Source organism: Mus caroli, unplaced genomic scaffold (genome assembly GCF_978045245.1).
Source record: "Mus caroli unplaced genomic scaffold, Mus_caroli_1 scaffold_13, whole genome shotgun sequence".
Taxonomy (NCBI): domain Eukaryota; kingdom Metazoa; phylum Chordata; class Mammalia; order Rodentia; family Muridae; genus Mus; species Mus caroli.
The window spans coordinates 44,727,751-44,748,757 of NW_028227268.1; the positions used below are offsets into that span (position 1 = coordinate 44,727,751).

General features: G+C 51.4%; 1 protein-coding gene across 3 annotated transcripts in view; it reads right to left on the reverse strand.

The window, feature by feature from the left end:
* Positions 1 to 19,830, reverse strand: part of Sez6 (seizure related 6 homolog) — a 48,242-nt gene extending 28,412 nt beyond the window's left edge. For all 3 annotated transcript variants that reach the window (XM_029483331.2, XM_021176451.2, XM_085829792.1), the window contains exon 1: positions 19,648 to 19,830. In XM_029483331.2, coding sequence (XP_029339191.1) covers positions 19,648 to 19,702 — 55 coding nt within the window. In that variant the 5' untranslated portion in view covers positions 19,703 to 19,830. The remainder of the gene's footprint in view (positions 1 to 19,647) is intronic.
* Between the last annotated feature and the right edge of the window lie 1,177 nt (positions 19,831 to 21,007).

Genomic DNA, 21,007 nt, shown 5'->3' on the forward strand with positions numbered 1-21,007 from the left:
GGGTGGGAAAGGCAGGTTTAGGTTGGAGGGCTCTCCATTCTTCTGGGTCATGAGACACATGCAATTCAAAGCCTTGAAAACCTGGACCAATTGCTCCGTCCTGAGATGCCCACTAAAGTAGCCCATCTGTGCCCTGGCATTTGTGCCAAGCACTGATATCACAGTGTCCAAACTAGATACCCAGCCAGGCTTATATCCCCCAGAGCAGATGGTCCGACAATCCTGGGTGTCTTTCATCTAAATCAGTGACTTGGCGCTCAAGGGGGAGGGGTGGTGAGTTAGCACTTGTGACATGCTAGGACAAGGCTACTTTCTCTCCCTCCATGCACCCCCTCCAGATGTCATTCTGTCTTTGCCAGGTAAATAGTGACTATTCTCATCATGACATACACGCTGGACCCCCTGGAACTCTATTGTTCCAAGTCCATTTTCCAGGGGTGCCTATCAAGAGGTGTGTCCTGTGGCTCTCAGAGTGGGCACCTGTGGGACTCTTGGGCGGGGGGGGGGGAGAGAGAGAGAGAGAGAGAGAGAGAGAGAGAGAGAGAGAGAGAGAGAACAGAGAGCCTCTGCCTCGGGAAGTGACCATAGCTGGCACCGGTCTCCTGCCAGCAGTCAGGTGGGTGCTGGGCAGTGGAGTGGAGCTAATGGGCACCTCCCGTCACTGTCGATTGAGCTGATTGTGTTATCTAGGGGGACCGAGCACTTGGTTAAATGAGATCGAGATAGCATATCAAACGAGCAAATTGATTCCCAAATCGGCTGCCACTTGTTCCCTGCGGGAGCCACCCACTGTCAGCGAGGGTAAGATAATCTCTAGGAGATAAGCCATGTCTGTAGGAGGTATCTCCAGATACCCTAGTTGACTGTTGGAGGCCTGAGGGTCTGTAGCACGTCACTGGGGTCCCAAGGGTTGTAGTCAGGGGCTTCTCTTTGCCTGGCTACGGTTAATGTTCAGAGAGTGAGTGACTCAAGGACAGAGAGTGATACAGGGACCAGCAGAAGGAGGTGCTGAGCCAGTTCCCTCTGAGACCTTCTATTATTATTATTATTATTATTATTATTATTAAATCTTGCTATGTAGCCCAAGATGGCCTTAAGCTTTCAGCCCTCCTGCGTTAACCTTTCCAAGGGCTAGATGTTTTTCTTGTTGTTTTGCTTTGCTTTTTCATTTGTTTGTTTGTTTTTCAAGACCCGAGTCTCATGTAGCCCAGGCTGGCCTTGTACTTGCCACATGGTCGTGGGTGGCCGTTAGCCCAAGTGCCAGGATTGCAGGCACGTGACAGTATCCCAGCAAGCTTGCATTATTTAATTGACACAGCAACTTGGTGACAGAGGAATCTTTTTCGTGTGTTATGTAAAACCTACAGCCGGGCAAGGGAAAGACTTGCCCAGTGCTGGAGCTGAGAGTCGGTCTGTGACTGGCTAGCTCACTATTGATTATGGTCACTCCTTTAACCACGTCACTGAAGAGATGACACTCACACTCTGCTTGTGGCCCACGAGACTCCCTAGATCCTTAACTGCCAAGGAAAGGCCAGTGGATGCTGGTTCCACTTTCAGTTCATACATGATTTTGTCAGCTCTGAGAAGGCTGGGAGAGTGGTCCTGGTCTTGACGGCTTTCAAAATGGCTGTGGGAAGGATGCACAAGCAAACATGGAGGAATGGATTCATTCAAGGTCTCTGCAGGTTGGAAGTGACCCTGGCCCTTGGGAAGAAGCCTTGGCTGGAACCAAGAGAGCCCCTACTCCATTCCCAAAGCACAGCTGAGCCTGAAACCCAACTTTACTCAATAGTACTAGAGTTCAGGCACACAGACCTGTTCTGGTGTCGGCTCTGCCTGGGGTAGGTTTTTACACAATTTAATCCCAGCACCAGTAAGGCAGAGGCAGGCAGATCTCTTGTGAATTTCAGGCCAGCCTGGTCTACAGACTCCAGGACAGTCAGGGCTATGTGGTGAGACCAGTCTAATGAAAGAAAGAAAGAAAAAAGAAAAGAGAGAGAGAGAAGAAGAAGAGGAGGAGGAGGAGGAGGAAGAGGAGGAGGAGGAGGAGGAGGAGGAGGGAAGGGAACGGAAGGGAAGGGGAGGGGAGGGGGGAGGGGAGGGGAGAGGAGAGGAGAGGAGAGGAGAGGAGAGGAGAGGAGAGGAGAGGAGAGGAGAGGAGAGGAGAGGAGAGGAGAGGAGAGAAGAGAAGAGAAGAGAAGAGAAGAGAAGAGAAGAGAAGAGAAGAGAAGAGAAGAGAAGAGAAGAGAAGAGAAGAGAAGAGAAGAGAAAAGAGACTGGGTGGTGGTGGCTTCCACCTTTAATCCCAGCACTCAGGTCAGGAAGCAGAGGCAGAAGTGTGTTAGAGGCCAGCCTAGTCTACAGAACTACTTCCAGGACAAGGAAACCTTGCCAAAAAAAAAAAAAAAAAAAAAAAGAGGAGGAGGAGGGAGAAGGAGGAGGAAGAGGAGGGAAAAGGATAAAAAAGGAAGAGTGGGGGCTGGTGAGATGGCTCAGTGGGTAAGAGCACCCGACTGCTCTTCCGAAGGTCCAGAGTTCAAATCCCAGCAACCGCATGGTGGTTCACAACCATCCGTAACGAGATCTGGCGCCCTCCTCTGGAGTGTCTGAAGACAGCTACAGTGTACTTACATATAATAAATAAATAAATCTTAAAAAAAAAAAAAAAAAAAAAAGGAAGAGTGGTCTCTGACTTCTCTAGATACCAACGTCCTGGTGGCAGAGAGAGAGATAACAGGGAGGCAGTCCACTAGGATAGAAAGGATTTAGCTAAGAGTGAGGTCTCTCCTCTCTGGAAAACCACAGTCCCTGTTGGATGACCATGCGTATGGCCGGGAGGCATGCCATCCACAAAGAAAGCATAGTTCCGCATCACCCACAAAGAGGATAGTCACCTCTAAGCCTCGTTGGTCCCTGGGACAAAGCTGTGGGTACAACCAGATCCACTTCTATGATCTACACTTAGTCAGTTCACCTGGTGCCTAGACGCGGGGAAGAATTCCCGTGGCTCCCTGCAGAGCTCCAAGGGGCTGGGGCTGCTAGCCTAACCTGGGGCTGGAAAACACCCTCCTCAGATTTCTTCAATCCCCTACTGCAAAAGAGATTCCCTGCAACCCCTAGCCCTGGGCACTGCAGCATGGGCCCTCCCCCCGCATTAGCTCTTAAGCTATGCAAATAGACATCGGAGGGAGCCCTGTTTAAAGTATTTAGACGAAATGAAAAAAGGCTTTCATCGGCACTAATGAGCCATTCAGGATGCCTCCCCAGTGGATTCTCTCCCGCTCCGCCTCCTGGCCCCTCTTAGGAATAGAAGTCCCACCCCTGAGTCCTAGCCTGGTAGTTCCCTGCTCTGTTTTCACAGCCACCCCGCCCCCATAAAGTCCAGTGGGTTAGGGGTACTACAGATGAGGCCCGTTGGTCCCAAACCTGGCAGGTCTGGTTCAGGGTGGAGCCCTTTCCACCTCCTGCTAAGTCTTATGGTCTTACAGATAGGTAAACTAAGGCTTAGGACCAGAAGGCTGGTGGGTGATGAAGCTGGAGGCCGTGCTGTCCCAGGCAATAGTGTGGCCTCAGCACTTCCTCTCAGCACCATCACATCTCTAGATCTTTCTAGACCACAAGGCCTTGGGTTCTAATTCCAAAACCGCTTCACTAATATGCCAACTGTCTCCCTAGCTGTGAAAGGAAGGCATTGACTTCTGGGAGGAGGACTCTCCTGACAGAGACACAGATTCTACCTGCCACCCCCAACCCCATTTTCTACAAAGGTAGGGTTGTCACTTCAAAGCCCAGCATAGGCAGGCCCCAGCCATGTCCAGGACTCATGTCTCAGAGGCAGAAGGCCTAAGATGCTTATGCCCAGTATGGGGAGAAACCCTCTGGTTCTGAGACAAGATCAGATGGACTCTCTCACCATAGGGTAGAACCAGTTCTCAGGCTGGAGGAGAGAGAATGACAACATGGGGGGCCCAGGAGAGCCTGGGGGATGTGGTGAGCAGGGCGTCCACTCCTCTAGGTTCTAAAGGTTAAGCTGGCCCAGCATTGGAAGAATGAGAATTTAATGGGATCCATTTATTATCCCATAAAAATTAATGAGTTTATTCTGGAGGTTTCCTGGCCCCTTTCAAGTTTTAATAGGGGATTAGTGAGGGCCTGGCTCTGCAGACCCCTATTATCCCAGAGTCTGAGGGAGCGAAGGGGGCCCGGTGTGTTAGAGAGTATGGGTGCCCCTGGCCTGAGTCAGTGCCTGTCACATAGTGGTCCAGCTATGCCTCTTAGAAGTTGGCAGGGCCTACTGTCTAATTCTAGAAGCTTCTGACTCCAGACTCACCCCCTATAGTATCCAGCCTTCCAGTAGGTTCAATGCTATGTGCCTGCCTGTACTGACAGGAAGACAACATCACCCTCGTACTATATATGAGGAAACTGAGGCCCAGAGATGGGATGTGGTTTTCTCCAGGTTATCTAAAAGCTATACACAAGCCAGAATGGACACACACTTCCTGTTGTGATGTAGGGCCAACAGCTGGGCTTGGTAACAACTGCTATCCACGCGTTCCTGCCTGTCCTCTCAGCATCCCATCAATCCAGGGACATTTGTGTCATTATCCCAAGAGACAGACATACTCTGGGAGCCCAGAGTGGTTAAGTAATTCATTCATAAGCACACAGAGACCTGGGATTAGAACCTACAGCTTAACTCTGTTGGCTGCTCTGGGCCTCCTATCTCCCCTCCAGTCTGGATGCTGTTATACTAGGGCATCTGTGTGGGAAATCCTGCAGCTTGTGGTGAAGGGGGAGGCTTGGTGGCATCCTGGAGGGGCAGCATTTTGAGGTGGGCACAGAAAATGAGATTTTCCTTGTCAGAATAGGTACCGGAATTCCCTAATACCCCGTTTGTTCATATAATTCACCTGCCTGCTGTGCTGTCTCTATCTACATTTTGTGTCAATACCTTCTTATACTTCCAGGTCCAGGTCTGGTCTCCTCTCCGGATGGCTATTCCTGCCTGGCTGTCCGATGACCTCCGGGGATACTTCCTGATGGGTTCTGAGCAGATGAATAGCCTACACTGTGGCAAAGATACAGCCTTAGGCTTCTCTCTCCCCACATACCTCTGTCCATGAAGGTTGGTTCCTGGTGCTGGGCTTAGTGAAGGGTCGTCTCAGGGCACAGTTCCTAAGCACAGGTCTGCTTGTCTGCACAATCAGGATTCACTTTGCTCCCCAAAGCCTGGCTCTCAGGCGGCATAGGTGGGCAGAGGTGGGTCCAGCAGGGAAAAGCTGGGCAGCTGCTCTCAGCAACTGGTGGGGAGTGTCTGCAGAAGCTAGCAGGTCCCTCATCCCTGTGACCAACCTTCCTATCACACTTTGTCACCATCCTCTTTCCTGCTCAGCCTCTGTTGGGCCAATAAAGTCCAGACTTTGAGTGTGAGCAGGAGCCAGACATGCTTTGATCCCAGCACTTGGGAAACAGAAGCAGGCGGATCTATGTGAGTTGGAGACCAGGCTGGTCTACAGAGCTAGTTCTAGCACAGCCAGGGACACACAAAGAAACCTGTCTTGAAAAACCTAACCAAACCAAACCACCACCGCCACCGTCACCACCAGCGCCACTGCCACCACCACCACCACCACCACCACTGAGCAAGGACACCATCTCCCAGCCAGAGTGGCTAGCCACCAGCCCTCCATTTCTTGTCCCCTCTGTGAGCGCCTCACACTTCCTTCATTTGCCCAGGAGGAAACAGTCCAGGTCTCCACAGTAAACCAGATGTAGGGCCGGGTTTAGAGTGTTGGCACTAGGAAGATGCCTGTCCCACCTGCTCCAAAGAGGGAGCCCTCTGGTGTCTATTATCCATGGCTATACCTCTGGGGACAGAGCACTTATTGCCTCCCAAGAGACCGGGAGCTCCTACAAACATCCTTTGATATCTCCAGGTTGGAGTCTTATTGCCAGGTGGAGGGAGCAGCAAGGGAAGTTGAGGCACAGACCAGGAGTCAGGTCACCCCATCATGGTCTTGCCCCTTATAGGTAAGGCCTGTTGCTGATGTTCAAGCTATTTCCCCAAACCAAGCCTGCACATCCTATCAATACAATGGAGACAGGTGTGTGGGTGCTGTCTGCTCTCACACACGAGGACACAGTGAGCCATAAGGAACTCAGTGTGTGGAAATATCCCAGAGTACTGTTTATCTCGTCTTTACAACACGCTCAGTGACATCACAAGTATTTTACCAGTGTCAGCTCACAGAATTCTATCAGACAGGAACTTTAGCACCCCACTGGACAGTTGATGGAACAGGCGCAGGGAAATCCAGTTCTCAGGGTTATCAGTTTCGCTTTGGTTGTCTGGCCTCAAGCAGTACTTTTTGCAATATTTTATTTTTTCAATAATGAAGATGTTCTAAAGATTTCTAAAATATGTATTTAAATTTTGTACATATCTGTTTGCCTATGTATAAATATGTGCACCTCCGTGATTTTAAGGCTCATAGAGGCCAGAAGAGGGCATCAGATCCCCTGAGACCGGGAATAATAGGCAATTGTTAGCTGTCATGCAGGTAATAGAAACCTATCTGGAGTCCTCTGTAAGAGCATCAAGTGCTGAACCGTCTCTTCAGCCCCAATAGATAGGTTTTATGTCTGTGTTCAGTATGATAGCCAGGGAGAGGGCATGTAGCTTAGAAGTAAAATGCTTTCTTCACATGCACAGGGTCTGGCTTTGAGCCCTAGCATTGCAAACCGTTGAAAACAAGGTAGCCATAGTCATGTGAGGCCATGGAGCATTCTAAATGGAGCTAGTAAGGATGAGGTAGTATATTCTAACTTAATTTCATGTTAGTGGCGACTCTGTACACTGAAAAAATGTAAGGTGGGTAGCCTGGCCTCCCTCCCAAACAATATTCACTACCTCTCAGGAGGAGGAACCTTAGGTGAGGGTCCTGAGAGAGTTAGTATCGGAGAGGCCAAAGAACTAAGGTAAGATGATAAAAAACCCAAAGACTTCTTTAAGGCTTTCACGAAGGCTGCTGGAGGGCTGGGCCTGCTACCCCTCATTTCTCTAATGATATTTGCTTCCTAGCTGTGGCCAAGTATTCTGTAGGTTATTTATTGGGTGCCTTAAAAATTTTTATTTGCTTTATTTTATACATATGAGTATTTTGTCTGCATGCATGTATGTGTACCATCTGCCTGCCTAGTGTTCTCATTGTCAGGAGGAGGGCATCAGATTCCCTATGACTAGAGTGACAGATGGTTATGAGTCACCATGTGGGTGCTGGGGTCTGAACCTGAGTCCTCTGTAAGAGCATCGAGTGCACTCGGACACTGAGCCATCTCTCCGGCCCCAGGTTGCTAGGTACTCGGTGGGCAGTTGTGAGGGCTGGAGCAGAGGCAGTTTAAGAGGATTCTGACTTTATGGAAGGAACATTTGGCCTCCTGTGGTCCAACCAAGCTGGGCTCAGGAATGAGGTATGTGTCTCGTGGGAACACCTAGTCTGCTTTTCCTTCCTTCCCCACTGACCAGTGAGCAGCAGAGGGCAGAGCACCTTGGAGCAGTCCTGGAACAGCAGCTGCTCAGCTGCAGGGCTAGGGCCCGGCAGTCATAGTCACCAAGCATCCCTGTGCCAGTCACAGACTTCCCTAAGAGCCATCTCCCCATCAGAACTGCCGGCTGCTCTTTGTGTTTGGAATTGGTATTTTACATTTTCCATGTGAAGACTTTGCGGCTGAGGGGTAATTCGGATGGACCATCCGACTTCTTCCGAAGGGAAAATGGCCATCAGGGATCAGCCGTTTTACAGCTTGGGATCAACGTTGCTACTGCCCTGGTGGCTGCTTTGTTGTTGGTATATGTGCATGAGGAATAGACATATGCCCATCTGGTAGCATTGGTGTGTGTGTGTGTGTGTGAGTGAGAGAGAGAAAGAGAGTGTGTGTGTGAGAGAGAATGTGTGTTGTGTGTGTGTGTGGTGTATGTGTGTGTGTGTGAGAGAGAGAGAGTTGTGTGTGTGTGGCGTATGTGTGTGTGTTAGAGAGAGTATGTGTATGTGTGTGTGTAGTGTGTGTGTATGTATGTATGCATGTATGTATGTGTGTGTATGTGCATGAATATGTGTGTGCGTGGTATGTTATATATGTATGTATGTATGTATGTATATGTATGTGTGTAAGTACAAATACATACACAGGCCACTAGTCATTTCTATCTGTCCTTGTTTATGAATAATACACCCTAGAACCTTAAGCCCCAAAGACCCTAGGACACAGCAGAAGGTGATACTGTTCCCACAACGGCTGCTATGGCCCCTTATTTTACTACCCCCTCCTTGGACCCTAGTTTGACCTTTCCCAGAGCTGTTTGTCTTATAGCCCCCCAGGCCAGGCGCTGAGGAGGTAGGGAGGGGGAGGCAACACTGCTCTGGGCTGCAGCCAGGCTAGGCCTTTTCACTCCACTGTCCCTTCCCTCCTGTAAGGCTGTGCTCAGGGGCCCAGGGTGGAAGGAGCTCCCTGCTCACTGCCACATTCTCAGGCTTTCCAATTTAAAATCTAATATGGTCTCGCCACTGCAGAGCTGGGGGCTGGAGAGGTGATTAATGAGGCCTCTGCTACAGCGTCACCTGCTGCGTTCTACACCTTCCCCTGCGGCCTTGGGTTTCCCCCTCCTGTCTGCCTGCTGGCCCTGGGGACCTGGAGGCCAGAGCCCTGCCTGCCCGTTAGTGATTCCTGGGGCCGGGGCCTTAGAGCGCTGCCCTGAGAAGTAGGGGCTGCTGAATTGGCTCCCCCCCCCTACCCCCACAGGACAGAAGCAGTGGGAGGAGCCCCCCTCTTTTTACCCTTGCCAGTCTAATCTATCCTTCACCTTGACTGGGCTGCAGCTAACAAGGCAGGGTCTAGGTAGCAACTGAGACTGGGGTTCCTTTACTCATGCCCAGGGTTCTATTCATCAGCTCCTCCATCCATCTGCTACTCTAAGCCCCCTTTTCTACCTAGGATGTTAGGCAGGAGACAGAGGAGCAAGCTATCTGCGGGTCCCAAGGCAGAGGTAAGAGCAGAGGGGCAGAAAGGCATGGCCCTGAGCTGGGTGAGCAAGTCAACAGCCCTCCTGAGCCAGTCCAGTCATTACCAAACCATCAGCAGCAAAGACCGTATTTCTCTGAATGGCAAACCTTGGAAATGTCAGCTGAGACAGGAAGTCTGCAGAGCCAGAAACCCTGTGTTCTCCGTGGAGCCAAGAGCTGAACCATCTCAGCCAGTCCAGAGGCAGAGCTCGGAAACAGGGGGATGACCAAGAGAGAAACAACCATGGCCCCCACTCCCCGACTCTAGACATTAACCCTAGATAACCCCTCACAGCCACAAGCACAGCAAGCAGAGCTACAAGGTTGCAGGGCTGGAGAGCAGCTACCTTCCTAGGTCCCAGCCCAGCATCTCTGGGCTGCTGCCCCAGCCCCAACCCCAGTGTTCAGACAGCGGCCCCTGAGGTCATTCCCAGCTCTTTTGTTCACCTCTGGGAACTTGGCTCCGATGTCCAAGAGTCCTTGGTCCTAATGAAGGGACTTATCTCATGCATAAGGATCAAAGTCACCTCCCTACCCCAGTCACCTTTGCTCTCTGATGCTTCTGTCTGCTGCATCTGGGAAATGCCTATTCAGGAACTGCGTTTGAGGAAGAAGCTCTGCTCATGGAACTCTGGGATACCCTGGTTCTCAACGCTCTAGCATTGGGCTCTAGGTACTTCTTTCATTGGCAGTCACTAGAGTCTCTGCTCTTAGCTGTTGGGGGCCTTATCAAAGCCTTGGCTCCAGGATAGCTCTACCTCTACCACACTGATGGGGTGTAGCTTTGAGCTTGACCTACCCTCTCTGGGCCTGTCTGTTTTTTCTTAGCACTTGGTTCTTGGTTTCTTAACAAGTCCTTAACAAGTCTTTCGGTGGGAGGAGGCAGTTACAACTTCTTTATTATTGGTGCTCAACTCTAGGCATTGAAAGAGCCTCCTGGTGGGCACAGTGGGGGATTATACTCTATTATTTGTCACCTGTATGCGCCAAAGCCCATTTCCTTATATCTAACTCTTGGTCCACATTTGCTGAACATTGGGCATGAGAATACACACACACACACACACACACACACACACACACACACATATATGCATATGCATGTTTTCTATGTGTACATGTTATGAGCATGCATGCTTGTGTGTGTGCAAAGGTGTGTGCATGCATGGGGGGGGCCTCAGGTGGGGTTAGAGGACCCTGAGAGCTCTCCTGAGCACCTGCTGTCTTCTGGCTCTGGGTCACCCTTTGCTTCTTGCACTATCTGATGACTCCAATCCTACAGGTGAGAAAGCTTGGTAAGGGAGCTGACCCGTGGGAGACAGTGTAGCTGAGAGGCAGACCTAGGGGTCTGAGGTAAAGGCAGAGGACAGATGCAGGGACAAAAGGGCCCTGAGAGCAAAGACAGGCTGTACCCAGAAGTAGGCTTCTCTCTGAGGGGGCTGGGGCTGCCTTTCTTTTTGGTCCATTGGTCCAAAAAGCACTTTTCTCTGTGCTCTCCCAGCTGAGACTAGTTTCCAGGGCCAATGGAAATAGCAATGGGGGTGAGTGCTTCTTCCTTCTGGGTCTGGAGATAATGACTTGATAGTGTGGCCTTTGGGTAGCCTTGAGCCTCAGCGTGGGTCTGAACCCCCTCTAGGAAGTGCAAAGATGATATCAGAGGCCCTTGGATAGCTTCACCAGCATTCTCCCTTCTCTCAGCCTCTTGACCCTTCAGCATCCCTTCAGCCCTCCCAGCTCCTGCAGGGGCTGTCAGCAGATCTACCTTACTTCCAAATGACCTAGGGAAGAGTCCCTGGAGTGTTAAGCTCTGCCTTTGGGGACTTGGTGAGGTGAGGGAGCAGAAGTAGCCCAGGCTCTTCCTTCAGCAGGTAGGGATCTTTACTTGCCTCGTGCCACCTACACACTAGCCCAGGCTATCTTTGTCACTATGTTTTTGTGCAACTGAGGGAAGGGATCTCAACTTCTGAGCATCCCAGACTGTGGACTCTCTCTCCAGGCTTGCCCTGTTCCTCCACTTCCACAGAAATCTTCAGCAGGAGAGAGGAGAGGCACGGAGTTGCTAAAAATAGCAGCATCTCTGATCTTCCTTGAGGGGTCAGTGGAGCCCAAGATTGGGGTAAAGAGAATGAAGTGGGCTGTTGGGAGTGGGGACAGCAGCCTGAGCTGAGGCCTGATGTGTTTATTCCATTGGCCACTGCCCCAGAATACACAGAGGGCCCTGACACCCAGGGTTGGATGGACAAGCCAGGCAAGCACGCACAGCCAAAGCTACCTGCATGTCTAGGCTGCTTTCTCCCCAGAATCTTAAAGTTGCTATGCAGACTCAACCCCAACCCCTCACACCCACCTCCTAATCTCATTTTTGCTTTGACCTCCAAGGTCTCTTCTGAGCTGGATGGAGGGACACCTTGAATTGAGAGAGCTAAACTTTCTTCCCCTGTCTTTTTCCTGTTTCTGTTGCTTGAAGCCCAGGACAGGAAAGACCAAGGGAGTGTCAGAGTCAGTATGAGATACAGCAGGGCTAAGACTTCAGACACCAGCCCACATTCAGAGGCCTCATGAGCACCACCCAGACCTGAGGATCAGGCACAGAGGGATGGTGAGAAAGAAGACTAGACTAAGCAGTGTAGAATAGGGCTCTGCTACAGGACAGGTTCTGAGTGGGCCATGCAGGAGGAAAGAGAAAGCAGTCAGGTAAATAAAAAAATAAAAGTGCCTGCACATTACTTTTCATGCCTCACTGGAGACCTCCTTCACACTTGTGGCTGGAAATATCAGGGGTACTTTGATCCCCAAATTGTGACTTTCCTCCAGTTTCTTTAGCCATCCACAAACTAAGGTGTCCTGATAGGAGGGAGACTGCCAGCTGTTGGGCCAGATGTTTCAAATCACCAGCATCTCCTGTCTGGATATAAATAATTTGTACGACTATGTCGGCAGAGCAGTGTGCCAGGTGAAGACCCTTAAAAGTCCATGAACCCAGGCTGTCTCTCTGCTGCTTGGTCTCATGTTGCAGACCTTGAGCTAATGCTCACCCCTGACTTGAGAGCTCAGCCCTGGCCTGGCTTCTTAGTTCATCAGGTCCAGGCCCTCCAGTAACTGCCCAACAAAGTGGCTGCCCCTCTTGGTGCCCTGCATCTCTCCAGCTATTGGGGGACCCTCTCCTCAAATAGAAATTCTAGCCTTTTCCTAGTCTTTACCCTCACTGATTTCCTTCGATTTTCTATGTTGTCTACAAAAGAGGTGGGAGAGAATCTGGTGCCATTTATTCCCACTGGCACAGGGAGGTGACAAGATTCACCCAAGGTCACATAGACATCAAGAGCCAGCACAGGGTAAACTGAGGGGTGGGGTGGGGTGGGGGGAGGTGTTTCCTGGCTTTTTGACTAGTTCTGTGCTGTTGGAATTTTTCCTGATATGCAGTCTCCCCGCACGGCTTGATTCCTCTCTCCCTAGGCTCCAGAGACTCCCCAGGCACCTGCTGGCTTGTGGGACCCTGGCCAGACACTCAGCAGGTGGCTGCTTGGGGGGACAAAGAAGCTGGTGATCGCTGGCTGCAGAGCTGGGAGGGAGGAGGGGGCAGGAAGAGGCCGAGAGGGGAAGCAGTGTAGATGAATCTGGGCTGAGGATGGAGAGAGCAGGAGGAAAACAGCCTGTAGATAAGATGTAGGGATGCTCAATCGCTTAGGGTTTTCCTACCGAGTGTCTCTAAATCCTGCCTGATGGGAAGGAGGGGCTTGATTGTGAAGAGAAAAGCCTTTGGGGAGGGGCTAAAAGTGTGAAGGGGCCTCTGAGGGACATCATGAGGTTACTACCAGGGTATGACAATTCTGGTTAAGTCCTTGGGGACACACTTTGTGGGTAGATAACCTCAACTTGGATTATACAATGTATTTGGTTTGGCGACAAGCAGGAGGTGACAACCCTGTACCATATTTGCATGTGGAAAGTTACAGGGAGACCCAGACCCAGTAGAGATGGGAAAGTTTCATCATGGCCTGGCCTGGGGACTTCAGAGACTTTCTGGGCCTTCACAGAATGAGACAGTGGTTTCCTGCTACAGGTGAGAAACTGAGGCACAGAAGTATGCCAAGATCCTGATCAGGAGTCATCTGTCCCTGCAGTCCAGGGTAGATGGATCCTGTAGGTGTCACTTGGTTGTATCTAGCCCATTTAATTACTACTAGAAGAGGAAAAAATACCCAAACAAAACAAAACAAACAAAACAAAACCAACAACAACAATAACAAAAACCCAAACCCAAAACAAAACCAACAAAAACCAGAAGTCTCTAGTCTACGTAGAGGTAGCTAGAGATGATCTTAGTTATTAAGGATGCAGCTTGTCTCTAAGTTTCTTAAGGTCAGGGCTTGCGTTATAGTCCGGTTTCTGATAGGTGATGAATAGAGGGATCGTTGAACGGAGGACGAGTAAGTGAGTTAATGGCTGAGTACTTAATGGGTTGCATTTGCTGGGTAATCAGGAAAGGGAAGGCAGGAGAATGGAAACAGACAGGACAGACTGGCATTCTGTGAAGGCAGGACCAGCTTCAGCACGACGGGGTCTAGGTTTTATCAAGCATCCTCACCGCATCTCCTCTCCTCCCGGGCTTACTCAGTCTCTGCTCATCTCCTGGCAGAGCCCCTTGTTCCTGCTGGGCTCAGCCAGGACCTCCCACCTCACCCCTTCTCTCCCTGCCAGACACCCTGCCAGCAAGGCTGCAGGCTCTGCAGCCAGAGCCTGGGATTGTTGTTGGAGACCTGGCAGGTTTGTTTGCTCCGGAGCCCTCTGAGAAATCTCAACAATCAATGGCCAACAACACTCTGCCTGCAGCTGCAGCATCGATCTTCTTCTCTTCCAAGGGCTGGTGGCTGGGGGGGACCGCAGGTAGGTAGTTGGATGGGAGCTGGGGAAGGCTTAGGGCTTCCATCTGGGGACTGGGCCTCAATGGAGGCTGGAGGTAGGACCGATTGTCTCATTTATCAAGACCCACAAAGGGCAGAGGTCACCTAAGGCAGCTGACCTTTGCGTTGAGGTGTTTCAGCCCTTTGCCATTAAGGATAGAGTATGATAAAATGTCTCTGTAACTTGCCACAGTAAAGATTGAGAATAGGCATCACTGGAAAGCAACTGTCAAGGCCAGAAATGTGATAGAAGAAAGTTATGGACTATCTACATCTTGAGTCTGTCAGACAATATGAGCTTGAACTTGGTCTATGAAAGGCAGGTAATAGCTTGTACTTCATGGAAATGATATGAGGGGCAGCGAGGGAATGTATTCAAAGCACTTAGGGAGCCTGGCATGTATTTGGTCCTCATAAACATTTGCTGTTATTGCTGCTGTTTATATTATTTGAATAGTGGTGTTCTGGGTTTCCATTTGCCTAGACTACCTCTCTTCCTAGGCTGGAGGAGACACAGCGCTGGCCGATACAAGACTTTGCAAAATGGGCAGGCCTTTGGGGTACCCTTTCTGTTCTCTAGCTAGACAGCCCAGGGTAAGTGACTTGATCTCTCCTAAACTTGTTTTTCCCATCTGTAAAGTGGGGGTAGAAACCTCTTACTGTAAGCATTAAATAGAAAAGGCTTGATCAGTGAAGCTTTGGTCCCTGTGGCTAAGGGTGTTCTCTGGGCTCGTCCACACATCTCAAACCATGTTTGTGCAATGAGCAAATGAATGGTGGACTGGTTGGATGTCAGTACCCATCCCAACACCTGCTTTTTGTAGGAGTGAGAAAGGTTCATGAATCTGTATTACCATCTAGATTTCTCTTAGGCCTCCGCTACTCCATTCAAGGGCATATCTGATCTCAGAGCTCCACATTAGTCTCCACATTAGGCTGTGTGGTGGTTTCTGAAGCCTGAATGGTTGAGTGCACTCTGCAGCCTCAGTCCTCAAGTTCACACAAGGCTTCCTTCTCAGCCAGATACGAACTGTGGGAGGGGATTTGAGAGGCTGGGCCCCTGTGCTCTCCTGTGCTGATTTCTACCCGTGCAATTCTTACAGCTTTCTTAACATGCATTTGGTGTGTGCCACGTGCTAGGTAGGCCCTGAGCCGCTGGGGACACAAGTCGTGGTGGCACTAAGGGATGACTGAGGAAAAGCTTTACCGAATTAAGATCGGCCATTGGCCCCGCCCCCAAACCACCTAAGGCTGATGGCATGACAGCTTAATTTGTAGAAGGGAAAAAAAATCTAAGTAAAGGCTGTAATTTACAGGCAGAATAATTGGCCAACTGTTAGGAAAGGGGAAAAAAATTCCCAACATACAATCTATGTAAAAATAGTGTACTTGCTACGCAAACTCAGCTTCTAGACGCAGTCCCAGCTGCCCCGGGCCAATCATTCCGTTCTAACTGGCAGCTGACCCGAAGTTTCTCCTAAAGAGGCTTCTGGGAGTTGCCCAAGATACTCGGGGTGAGCAAGGTAGGCTCACTGTTCTCTTTCCTGAGTTGTTGGTACGAGAAGGAGCTTCAAACAACCAGGCAAGGGCTCCTGATCCAACAGTCCGGGGACCAGATGGGACACCAAACAGACAATGGGAGCATGGACAAGTCCTCTGACCCAGGCTGGAGGACAGACCATAGAGCAGATGCCTCCTGCCAATTACTGAACTGCCAGTCAAACCAGACTCAAAGGCACGAAGTAGACTAGCCAGGCTGGCCGAGGGGAAGAAAAACAAAACAAAACAAAACAAAACAAAACAAAACAAAACAAAACAAAAAACAGGTAGAAGGAACATCAAGAGTCCAAAAGCTGCTGAGAACTGGGCTTGTCTGAAAAATTGATGCCGAGACAAGACTCCTTTGACCTGGCTGGATTAGTCATCTTTCTGGAATGATGTTGCTTCCTGTTGGAACTGGCCTTGGAGACCCCCTAACACCTGCTTTTCACCTCTTGGCTGTGGACTGGGGTTGGCAGCTTTTCCTCTTCTAGGTGACTCTTATTTATAGAGCTTAGCCCCTCACAGGTGAAAAGCCAGGCTTGGCGACCGACCGTGAATTCCATGCACCCTTACAACGATGGCTCCCGAGAGTGAGGTCTATTGTGAGCCAAGGACATAGTAAGTTGGGTTCTTCCCCATCTGGGCTGAGAGACTCCTTTACTGAAGTTACCCCCCCCCCCCGTCTATTGTTTTGTGTCTGACCGAGGGTGGAGGGTAGGATAATGAACCCTGAGAGCTCTGTCCAAGTAGGGTTACAAGATTCCTGAGCTGAGAGCCATCTGGTAGATGGGCTTGGCTCGAGTTAGGAGGGGTGGAGATAAGAAGGGCTGGAGGAGGCTGGAGGGCTTGGGACTGGATGAGAGAGAGGGTAAGGAGGCAGCCTTTCTGACAAGTCCCTCTGTTCGGGCAGACATGGGGAAGGGGGGTGGGGAGGATGGAAGCTCAGTTTCTAATTAAGCCCAATCTCATTGTCTTCTTGCTCCCCATTAGTGCCCCACAGGATCCCCAAGGCATTTTAAGCTGCCACCCTGCTGAGGCTGGGATGGCCGCCAGGACCTGCCAAGCTTGATTCGCTTAGGCCCATGAGGGGCCAAAAGCCAACTCTGCTTGGGCAGTCTCCTCAGAAACCCAGCAGGAGTTCCCTGTCTGCCAGGTCCACCTCTAGAGCTCTGAGTGGAATCCAAGCTATCTCCCATGAGCCCTTATCCCCAGCAAGAGCCCCGATCCTGAAGAACCAGGCTAGAAAGCAGGGTGTGGTAAAGCTTGGTTAGCAGCCCCCAGACTCCAGCAATAAGCCATCCGAAGCCTGCACCAACCAGAGCGCCACCCCAAAGCAGCAATTTGCATTTTAGGTTAAGTCAGTACTAGGTTAACCCTTGCAGCAGTAGGAATCCTGGAAGCCAAAGCCTTCCTCTTTTTTTCCTCCCACAGTTTCTGGCAGAATAAGCAACTGAGGCTTGCTGTTTCTGCCCCCCCCCGCCCCCATCTTCCTTTCTACCACACTCACAAGAGAGCTTAGAGAGATGGAGCCCTGGGTCCAAGGTCACATAACTATGGAGGCAGCTTCTATACCTGACGACCTAATCTCATCCCAGTGTTGGATGCTTTTACCTTTACAATCTCCCCAGGCCACATTCACACATGCAGAGTTTAATTAACTTTATTGATATTCAGAAATTAAGAGAATGACTAAAGGTAATTGCTCATTAAAAATCATTAAACTGACACAACAGGCCTAGGCAGACACAGCTCCTGTTGAACTGTCTTCTCCCCCACTGTGGCAAGACTTCCCTGGCACTTCCCATGGATTGGGAGGATGCCCCATAGTATGTAATGTCTGTCATACCTGGAACAGATTACATCTAAGCGGGCTGCAAAAGAACTAGGGGCTTGAGCCTGTGGGGCGGAGCACTATCCATCTATCTCTTTGGTTTTCAGAGCCTCTTCCTTCCCTGGACCACTGAAGGTTGGAGGTTTAGACTGTGGCTGACTGTGTCCCTCTTGTAAGCAGAGCTCTGAGGTCTCCCGGGCTGGGCTGCAGCAATGCATCCTCTGGCTAAAAGACTTGCAGCCAAAGGCCTTTACTCTGCAAATATCTCCTTTAATAAACTCTTCAGGAATCTCAGATAGCCAATTGAACTACCTCCAAAATGAGAGGGCTCAGAACCCTAACGATGAGCCTCCCATCTATGTTAAATAGGTGGGGCCTCCTAGTCACCCAGATCTGGGTCCAGGCTCTCTCACATGCCAGGCTAGCCACTGCTTCCAAATCCTCTCTTTCTACCTAGAAAACACATAGTAAGGCAAACTCCACCACACTGGAGAAGCCAATGAACCACAGGACACTGGCTGGGGACACAGACTTCTAGGGAGAGTGGGTAAATTCCTCCCAACTCGAACCTCAACACCTCCAATCTGGGCTGGACTCTCAGCCATACCAGCTTTCTTCTTGGAGACCTATGGTCTCTCTCCAGCTCTGCAAGGAGCTGGCTGGCAGAGACTACACCTCCACACTGGTGGCTTAACTGACGAATTGTCACCCAGCACTCAGAGCTCCTGAACTGCAGACATCCTGAGACCTGAGGAATCCAGATCACACACTCAGATAAGAACTTCCATTGCTAGGAAACAGACACAGACTGTTCCAGGAAAGGAGCTAGGATGTGGCCATACCCCACTCAGGTCCCAAATGCAGAGAGATATCCTTAGATTTCTGGCCCAGGAGATGGATCTCTCTTCATCCCTTCTTATCCCTGGAGTGGGCTTCTTTTTCCTCCCAGCAAGGCGAACATATAATTCCAAGTTTTCCTAGTCTTAGGAGGAGCCAGTGTGGGCAGCCAGGTGGGCTGGGCAAAGATGTGGTCTACTTGTGGGTAGAGCTAGAGATTCAAAGATGTTCTCCCTCTCCATCCCCCGGGACAGGAAAAGAGCGGCTTGGTACTATCCCAGCCCCAAGCAGCCCTGGTCTGGCTGTTCTGACCTCCAAACTCTCCGGCCTTGGAGGATGGAGCCCGAAGGTTACAATCCTCCCTCCCTCCCGCCTTGACAGCAGGCGCTAGGAACCATAACCATATGGCGAGGGACTTTGAGTCCCAAGTCAAAGTGCAGTTTCGCGGACCCCAGCAGGCGATTAGTAAAAGCGGAGAATGACCTAAGCATTTGAAGACTCCCGAGACCACTTGCTTCAGACCCTTCCTGCTTCCCATTCATCTTTCCTCCAAACTCCCTTGCTGCTAACTCCGAGGCCAAGCGTTTCTTGACCGAGATCAATGAAGTTAGGACTTGACTCGGCGTTCGGGGCTGGGGCAAACGGTGAGTTCCGCTAACTAGTCTGCGGCTCCAAGGTTGATAGAACCCGGCAGGAAGGCAGAGCCGAAGAGAAGCAGCGCTCCGTGCATGTGCGTGTGTGCATGTGTGTGTCTGTGTGCAAGAAAAGAATTTCAGGGAGGGCAGCCAGTCTCAGGACCTCAGTTGCTGCAACCCAGAGAAGAGCGAGGGGCTGGGCAGTGGGCTCTCAGGGTCCCCGGATATATTTCCCCAGAATTGTGTTCTAGGTTCCAATCCTGACTTGACAGCGTCAAGGCAGAAGTATAGGTGAGAGATGTCCCAGGCCCGGGTCCCGCCACCACCCGACCCAGTTCCTCTGCAGTGAGGATACGAGGGACCCAGAATAAGCGGCAAAGTCGAGCGAAGTTTGGAGACCAGCGGGGGAGGCAGAACGGCGGGCTGCTAGCTGGGCTGTCCGGACTCTGCACCCGCGACCTGCCGCCCCCCCGCAACGCGCCCGGGCGCCCCTAGACGCCTGGAGTGGAGCGAGGGAGCGCGCGGGAGAGCGCGTGTGTGCGGGGAGGGGGTGGCGTGATGAATTGCAGCAGAGAAATCCCATTAGATCCGGGGAGATGATTAAAGGCGAGGTCTCGGCCGGGCGCGAATGGCGGGAGCCGCGGCGGCTTCCCGCCCGTGGAGCCCGCGCCCCGCCCGGCTGGGTCGGCGCCGGGGACAGCGCAGCCGGCGGGACGCGGTGCTTGGAAGGAACAACAGGACGCACGGAGCAAGGCGCCGGGATGGTCTTGCTTTCCTAACCCTGGGAGTCCGCGCCCGCCCCCGTCCTGTGGCCGGACGCCCGGGTCCCTTACCGTGAGCCAGGAGCGCCAGCAGCGAGGGCAGGAGCAGCAGGGCTGCTGGGCGCATGGTGCTGCTTGCGGCCGCGCCCCGGGTCGGGGCCGCGGTAGGGGAACTGGGGACTGGGAGAGGCGTGGGCGCGGGGGGCAGAGCCGGTCCCGGGGAGAGCAGCGGGGCCGCCGCCGCCGCCGCCGCCAGCGCCTGACAGAATCAGCACCACGGCCAGCGCCTGGCGTCGGCGCCCGGGATCGCCGCGCGGGGCTGGGGGCGGGGGCGCAGGAGGAGCGGCTTACCGTAAAGTCTCAAGCAAAGGCGCAGAAGACCCAGCGGCAAAAGAACAGGCTTTCGAGCCCTGGGGAAAGGACTGCCCTGCTAATGTGGCACACAGCCCCCGCCTTCCCGAGCTGCCCACGCCCAGCCAAGCTTGCCACCCTCTCCCGGGTTAGTAGCTTACCAAGGTGTCAGGTTCTAATCGGATTCTCCATTAAAGAGAACACCCCCTCCTCACTTCTCTCTCCACCCCACCTTGGTACCTGACAGCTACAAGGGTGACCTGAAAAGATGCACATCAGTGAGGCAGCTGGTGAGGCCCGCCTGCCCTTGTGGCAGCTCCATCCTGGGCCGATAATGAAGACGGCTTTTGAACGTACAAAGGACAATAAATTATTACTTTGCGCTCAATAAATGCCAGGGCTCCAGGCAGCTGCATCAGCAGCAAACTGTGCTCACAGAAAAGCTTAATTATCCTGATATTATAGTTAAAAGCCAGTGGCACTTGTGTCCTGGGGAGACATTCTCCACTTGGTAGGGGGCAACCTGGGTCAAGCTGTGGGGTGCTGAAGGCAGCACCCTGGGTCCCCACATAGCCATGGGGTTCCAGACCTTGCTTCCTCTATTTCCTCTGTAGAACAAGAATAGCCACAGGAACACAGATCTTTTATGCCAGTACCAGCTCCGGTCTTGGAACTGACGGAGAAAATGGGATAAGCATGAATATCAGGGGTCTTTATGACTGTTTTAGTTTTAAATTTTCATTTTTTTTTTACCAGAACCTGGCACATGATCTCATACTTGATAGGGAGGGAGGGGTTCTACCACTGAGCCACACCTTCAGCCCACCAGGTATAGCTGATTGTTTCAGATGGAGAAAAACTTGAAGAAGGGGCAGTAAGAGTAGTTGGAATAGTCAATAGCACAGAAAAATAAGATTCCATGACTTTGTGACCTGAGGAGCCCCAGTAAGCCATGGGCCAATAACAGGCTAGCTGTGCAGAACTAGAGGCTATTATTCAGACCCAAGGGACATGGTTAGGCTTGTTACTGAATTTCAGTGGACTCAACAGGACACAAACACGTGGCTGATGTTAATATCTG